The 8006-nt window shown below is 43.6% G+C and overlaps 1 protein-coding gene across 4 annotated transcripts in view; it reads right to left on the bottom strand.

The window, feature by feature from the left end:
- Positions 1-6: 6 nt before the first annotated feature.
- SYNGAP1 (synaptic Ras GTPase activating protein 1) overlaps positions 7-8006 on the bottom strand; it is a 214219-nt gene continuing 206219 nt past the window's right edge. For 2 of the 4 annotated variants that reach the window (XM_018558134.1, XM_018558137.1), the window contains one exon: positions 7-1471. In XM_018558134.1, coding sequence (XP_018413636.1) covers positions 1332-1471 — 140 coding nt within the window. In that variant the 3' untranslated portion in view covers positions 7-1331. Of the gene's footprint in view, positions 1473-8006 lie in introns of all 4 variants that reach the window. The other 2 variants (XM_018558136.1, XM_018558135.1) reach the window with 1 other exon arrangement.

The following is an 8006-nucleotide window of genomic DNA, read 5'->3' as shown; positions in this document are numbered from 1 at the left end:
CCTGCAAGTTTTTTTATGGCACCAACCTCCGATTATGGGTCGGAACGAGTTCCCTTTCGTCCACCTCCCTCCCCCCATCCAAAACACAAGTCCCACGTGACCTTTGAGGCCAAGTTATGTATAAACTCCCCGTGTCACAGGAAGTGGAGTTAGATTGTAAGTTCTTTGGGCGGGAGACTCCTATCACTCGTTCGGCTCCACTCGGACTGACAGATTTCAAGAAATAAATAAAATTTTCGATAATAATAATAATATTGATAAGAATCCAATGATCTCAAGTCTCCCAGAAGAGCTGCTCGTGTAAAGGAGGTATAACAGGATATGTGAGATAACCCTCTAAAAGAGTTTTCCTTTCTTTTGATGGCCTTCCTTTTTTATTTTTCTGTCTTAGGTCCTTAAAGTGTACCTGGCATCAAGACACAAGCAAGATAGCTATATTGTGCACTGAGACCATTTTCTGCTTGCATGCTAGGTTCCTGGTGAATTGGTGGGCTTCCAGTTCTAAATTATTGTCCAGCCAACTGAATTGCCACAGGTACACTTTAATGACCTCTCGATCCAATCTCTTTCCTACCATTGGTAGGGACCAATTTTGACGTTTCCCCTCTGCTTAACATAGCAGTGACTTTTTACAATGTTCTCTTCGCTCATTCCACATTGAATCATATTCTAACGTAAACCTCCTTTCTTTTGCGCTATTCCCGCTATGACCAGAGTCAACAGGAGCCAACTCAATCAATCACATGACCTTTTTGACCATTATCACACAGAAAAGGTAGCTCATGAATGATGAAGTTATGGTGAATGGCAGTCAAATCATAAAGAACGGTGTTATGAAACTGGAGATAAAATGAGGGTAGAGGGTGGAAAGGATGAGACTATGGATTTGGCAAGGTACCCCCTACAGTGCAGATCTGTCAGTGCGAAATCCCAGGGCGGTCAGACCTGAGACAGAGAGCGAGGAGGGGGGAGATCGGGAGACTTAAGAGGGCCAACTGAAATTTTTTTTAGAACAAAACAGAGGAATTTATAGATTTTAGGAGTCCAAACAGAACAAAGGCTTAGGAAACGAGTTTATATGGTCAAGGGGGGTCTTAGGCTAAGTTCAGTGCGATGTCCCCTTCTCTCTCCTCTCCACTTCCCAAGTGTGTCCGGGGTCACACAGATTGTCGGCCGCAGGTCTAGACGGCGCAGAGGGACGATGTCAGAGTCATGGAGGAAAGGGGGTTCCCAGCCCCCTTTCCTACGGGCCCATGGACAGATGCCTCAGTGGGGGAATTCCAGTTCCCCTTCCTCCCCCCCAGGCTCCTGAATGGACCCCTCAGCTCCGGTTAGTGGTGGTCACTTGAGTTTAGAAAGTCTCCATTTTCTGTGATTTGGAGTCGAGGAGGCAGAGGTGGAAGGGCCCCATTCCATGGTGTCGCCAGCCTCAGACGCAGGTCTGCTGAACCCACGGAGGGAAACTTCTTCTCCTGTAGGGGGAGAGGGGGAGAGAGAGCTTACTTACTAATGTAAGGTCATGGCATCCATAGATGTACATACATATGTATCTCTAGGAAGGCAACAAACTACAGAAAAAACAGCAATTGATGAACTATAGTTATCAAAGCGCCAGAAGGTAAAATGGCTCTTACTGTCACACACAATAGTGTGGCTACAGTACTGCAGTATCCATGTAAATATGGGTCAAACCATCAAAAACTGACTGAATATTTGGGATATTCTCTCAAGTTAAAACATTTTAATATTTTCTTTTTTTTTAGTAAGTGTTAAACCTTGTCAGTTATTTATTTTTGTCTGTTATCCCATTAGAGAGATGATCCCTCAGTTCCTGGGTCACCAGGGCAGGAGATGAGGGATCTGGTCATCACTAAGACAGGATGGCACAAAATTAATACAAACATTGTCAGACATTTCTAACCATTTCACACTATAATTTTATGTTCCCATTGGAGAGATTTCCCATCACGTCCTGACAGGAAGTGAGGGTAAATTCCCCCAGAAGGGCACAGGCAATAATAAAAATCGACCAGGGGCTCTAACCATTCCTAGCTCTATGCAAAGCAAAATAAACAGTCTTGGCTGCTGTTAGGTTGTCTTATATCTCTCAAGGATACCATTAGTGAGATCTCACGACTCTGAGTCCACAGCTCTGAACATTGCTGCAGCTTTCACATTGTAGTCCCAGACTCCCTTCCAGATCTTTACTGTATTTAAAGTGTATGTAAACCCTTCATCTATTTTTCAGTATATTTGGCATCACTGTATACTATTTTCTTAAAGCTGAACTTACATAGTTACATAGTATTTGAGGTTGAATAAAGACACAGGTCCATCAAGTTCAACCTTTGTGTGTCTGTGTGTGATTGTGCATATGTGTGTGTGTGTGTACACTAGTCCCTGTGTGACCTTGTTTTTAAGAGTACCTGTACCCCTGTATGTTACAGTCTCTGAGGAAGGTATCTAAATGCTTTTTGAATGATTCAAAATTCTCTGCTGACACCACTTCTTGTGGCAGCGAGTTCCAGAATTTAACCGCTCTAACTGAAAAAAAAGCCACTACACCCCTTGTGATTAAAGGAGAACTATGGGGTCACGGCTTTTCCCCATAGTTCTCCTAAGGGTCACGGGAGAACACAAACTAGCGTTCTCTCATGACCCAAAGCACAGTATACCGCGAGTTACAGCTCCCTATATACTGAGATGCCGCAGCCGGGACAGATCCCGACATTACTGTTTGGATCCACCCAGCTGTGGGATTGACAGCTGGCTCTGCCTATCCAGAGGCAGAGCCAGCTGTGCCCGCCCCTCCCCCGTCCGTTCCGCCAGTCATCGCTGGAGGATCGGACAGAGGAGGGGGAACCCCTGCAGGGAGCCGTGAGTGACAGTCACGGCTCTCTGCAGGGATAGATCGAGAAGTGAGCGAGCTACGGTATGTGTTCACTCACTTCCCGATCTACTGAGCCGACCTGTGACAGTTTCATTGATACAGGTCGGCTCAGATTATGAGGCTGAGTGAAAATCCCTCGCCTCATAGTTCTCCTTTAAATCTTTTCTTCACCAGTTTTAGGTGGTGGCCTCTAGTCCTTGTTATGGAGTTTACTGTAAAAATACAATGGGAACTTCAGACAGATAAAATCTTCATTCAAATATATTCCTCAATACCCACAAAGGATATAAATCCCCATTGTCTACAGCCCAATGCACCCTAGAACACCGCAATGTATATACCACGTGTTGGTGTGGATTGCTAACAAAAAGGGTCACATATGGTTTTTCATCCATTGTACTCCATTGGCAGCCCATTCACAATGATAAGTTGCCTTGGCACAATGCACGTTAATGCATACCACAATGCACTTTGATGCACATGCAATAATGCACTACAACAAAACACTTAAGTGTGAATGGGCCCTGAGCCACTGACTCACAATTAGCAGTAGTGTTGTCAGCCTGTCATGCTAGTTACTTCAGCTGGCCACTACACCACCTATCTAATGGATCTGATAGACAGCCTCTCTAAAGGGAGCTTTGCCCCAAGATGGCCTTTAAGTAGTTTCTAAAGGGGCAAATCACATGATAGTCCTCATCCGTCTCTTTGAGGCTCCTCTGGTTAGCTTGTTGAATATCTTGTTAGCCTGAACTCTTTCAGCTACTGGCCAAATAATGGTGTACCCCAACAGATTTAAAGTTGAAGAAAACAAACAATTGGCAAGTCCAGCAGTGAGAGAGGTCAACAAAAAGTGTGTCCCATCGCACTCCTGAACCGGAATGAAAACCCAACATAGGGTGGATGCTGCAGTGACAGCAGATGACTCTGCGAAATCATGCAAAAATCAAATGGAAATTCACTCGCACTCCGGATAAATACCAAGTCAACCTCTTTATTGACTGTAGTGGTGTCACATATCAAGGCGACGTTTCGGAACCAAGTGGTCCCTTCTTCAGGCAAACTGAAGAAGGGACCACTTGGTTTCCGAAACGTCGCCTTGATATGTGACACCACTACAGTCAATAAAGAGGTTGACTTGGTATTTATCCGAAGTGCGAGTGACTTTCCATTCGATTTCAGCAGTGAGAGAGGGACACCTTCTTCACCTTGTGGGAGGGGCAGAGGCACAGACTGCTGTGGAGGAATCTCACCACTGGTCTTTGAGAGATATAAGATGCCGGCTGGTAATTTAACTATCACAGGTACATTAATACAACTGCTGTGAACATTACTGGAGGCAAACCTGTCATGAGAGAAATACAGAGGCTGGCACTGCCAAACTCCTTCTGCAATTGCCTGTCATGCTGATCTTCTTGCTTCAATACTTTTTGAGTCGTTCACCTCCTGATTATTGACTGTGATTGGGATAGTCAAAGATTAGCAGATGCCGATTTGGAACGTCAAAGAGAAGCCAGAACACCCGATCTGTGTCCCCTGACCCAAATAAATGAAGACTGAGACTAGCATGACACCCACCTACTATATTCAAAAGGAGTTTAATGATGGCAGACTTCATAGATCTCTTTCTTTTAAACCTGATATAGTCCATATACCCACTGCACTCAGATGCCGCTATTCCAATGTGATAAGATAGGTGCTGCGGTTGTCAGCAATTGTCAACCGTCTCGTCATATAAACAAAGGCATGGACACCGGCCCTCCAATAGCTGATTAAGAACGTCTATTTATTAACGTACGTGCTGCATAGCAAATACACTTAATGGAATGTTTCGGGGTCGCAAAGGATCCCCTTCATCAGGCAGAAACAAGTGACATCGTATTAAATGTATTTGCAATGCAGCACGTATGTTAATAAATAGACGTACTTAATCAGCTATTGGAGGGCCGTGTGTCCATGCTTTTGTTTCTTTTAAACCTGCCATGGGAAATTAATGTAGGCTGCCATTGCTAAACCCTTCTTCTGAAAATACCACTTCCTAGGCTGTCATTCCGATGTGTTGGCCTCAATGGTGTCGCAGTTGGTGACCTAGAAAAAGTACGGCATACTGAGACTTTCCTGACTGCTCACGTGTTCCCGATCTATAATTCAAAAAGTATTGATGATAGATACAGCCGGGAAGCATTATTGATGCATTGTAGCTTCTCTCATGACAGGGTCACTTTAATCAGTAGGCTGTTACAGTTCAATTTGCATAAACAAAACACATGTTTATTGGACATGATCTTGAAAAGTGGACAAAAGATGGACAAATCGGCTCCAACCAGCACCATGGTAGCTGTGTGCAGTCCGGTGGAGATAGCTGACCCAAAAGAAAAATCCAACTTTAAAAATTAATAAAGAAAGTAATATGAAAAAAAACAATGTAGGAAAACAAATAAGCTTCTAAACTCCTACCCTGATGTGGAGAACCCGGCACCAGCACATCATCCATACAATGGACTCATGTATGGAAACCGGAGCAATGGTAAAGTAGAAGCAGAGCTGTTTCTGACAGGAAACCAATCACATTTCTTATTGCATCCACGCAGGGAATGATTGATGCAATCTGATTGGCTGATACATGATATAGTATATATTTTTACAATTTTTCATCAAAGGATTCCCAAAAAACAACCAACATTTCATCATCGTATGAGAACCGTCCTAAATATTCAACCCAAAGTCTATCCAATCATGTAGATCCTCGACTCTACGTAACTTATAACATTTGAGCTGCCAGATCTAACTAAGGCTCACCATAAATGTTACCATCAGATCCTATAATCCTTGTACAATCAACTTTAGATATAACAAAACTATTTCATATGAGGATCTACTTGAACTATTTTAATTACTTTGTATCCAATCAGACTGGCCCTTCCACTGCACACTTGTTGGTAGACCTAAAGGAGATTGTACAGTCTGATTGTAACTTGTGTGCTGAGCTTGAGACTGTGTTAGGCCAATTTGAAGAGCCCTTTGCCCACTCCCTTGCCACCTGTCTGTTCTGTTTCTCCATTACTCAGAATAGGACTTCCCGTATATAGGGAACATGTGACCTCCCTATGACAGTACTCAGGTCTCAGTGGTCGAGTGGCCTGAACATGGTCATGTGTGTGGAAGGGAAGTGACCTCATCCACCAAGGTAAGCTCCGACACCTTACAACACCAGTACTTTGGGTGGCCTTCTGCAGCAGAGAGGTGGCAAGGGAGCCCAGATTGGTCAATATAACTTGCTGGGCGGGGTGAGGGGGGGCTACCAATAGGAACTGTCAACTCTGCCCTGAATGGGTAGTTGACAGTGTAACATATACTTACCTATCTACACTCCCTTGCCAGCTCTCTGTTCTGTTTCTCCATTACTCAGAATAGGACTTCCCGTATATAGGGAGCATGTGACCTCCCTATGACAGTACTCAGGTCTCAGTGGTCAAGTGGCCTGAACATGGTCACGTGTGTGGAAGGGAAGTGACCTCATCCACCATGGTAAGCTCCGGCACCTTACAACACCAGTACTTTGGGTGGCCTTCTGCAGCAGAGAGGTGGCAAGGGAGCCCAGATTGGTCAGTATAACTTGCTGGGGGGCAAGGGGTGGGGCTACCAATAGGCACTGTCAACTCTGCCCTGAATGGGTAGTTGACAGTGTATCTTTAAAATAAAAAAAGGGAAATATGGAGGATGCTATTACTAGCCTCATCCAGAAAACGCTACGTGATCCTTTGGCTCACTTACCCAGAACGAATAGGCTGATTATATGCTCTGTCTTGAATGGATGCATACTCATTCCAGGTCAGTGATACAAAAGGCACTTGAGCTGGAGGGTCAGAATGACAGAGAGCAACTGGCTTTTTTAGAAAGAGGTCAGCAATAGCAGCCAACATATATCTCTTATTACAAGTGATATCCCATACACTACTCAGTTCTGGCCCATTCTAAGATTCACGTGTTCTGATTGGGCAAGGATAGCACTGGAGGGGGTAATACTGGGTGCTTCCAGCTGTCACAACCCATCCTGCTAATTGGCTGTCGCATCAATACAGTGCAATTGGGTGGCGACCCTGCCTTTTTCTATGGAAAAAGGGAAGGAAGTGTTAACTTCCACTATCTAGTGTCAGCTGAGTTCACTCATAGATCATAGAATGTCCAGGCATGGTTGAGTATGGGTAGATGTCCCTTGTTCTAAGTAAGACATCTGTAATAACTGCATATGGCTGCCCTACGTTATTAACAATATGGCACGATACCTGGAAACAAATACTAAATATACACTTAATAACTAAATATAAATAACTAAATAAATAATACAAATACTAAATAAATACTAAATAATTGCATATAACATGCCTAAGCTAGAAAGACACTGCGTGCAGGAAGCCATAGCAAGCAACCAATCTCTCACCAAGCTGGTTTCACTGATCTGAGATCTGATTGGCTATTATAGGTTTCAGAACTCTGCAAGTCACAGTTGAATATCTGCATACATGTATCAATCTGACCGCTATGAAGGAATGCAGAAATGATCTATTCAATACTATCTTAATCACTTCTGACCAATTTGCTTGGATGAAATTAAAGATGAAAGCAAATTATGGAGTAATAATGGTGTACTTTTGGTAAAAACTTTTGACATCGGGAATGATTGGATGTATGATGGAGAATATACTATTTGTGTTGCTCTGAAGGACGACTTCAGACATTGGAGGAATGAAAACGGTCAGATTCAATGATCAAGTGTGCATGAAACGAGAACAATGTGTGCTGTCCAGCTTGCACTTGGGAAAGATAGGCTGGTTGGTTGCTATTCATGGGGCACTTTCAAGCATTAGGTGCACAATGGCAGCATTTACTGTCAGCACATAAGAGGCACGCAAAAGATGAAAAAACAAATAGAATTGTAGGCACATTAAACATGAAGAATTATAGCACTACTAAAGCAAGCTCTACCCAAAACATATTTTTCTGTTGAGGTGTAGCTGAGCAATGATTGATCTCTGCCAGGTCTTTACAACCCCTTATGTTCCTGGGACATTTCCCTCATCTCCAGGACAGCAGTGATTGAACTTGTCTATTCTCC

Source organism: Nanorana parkeri, unplaced genomic scaffold (assembly GCF_000935625.1).
Source record: "Nanorana parkeri isolate BGI_ZX_2015 unplaced genomic scaffold, ASM93562v1 scaffold321, whole genome shotgun sequence".
Taxonomy (NCBI): Eukaryota; Metazoa; Chordata; class Amphibia; order Anura; family Dicroglossidae; genus Nanorana; species Nanorana parkeri.
The sequence above is the reverse complement of the archived record's forward strand: the minus strand, read 5'-3'. Positions and strand labels throughout refer to the sequence as shown.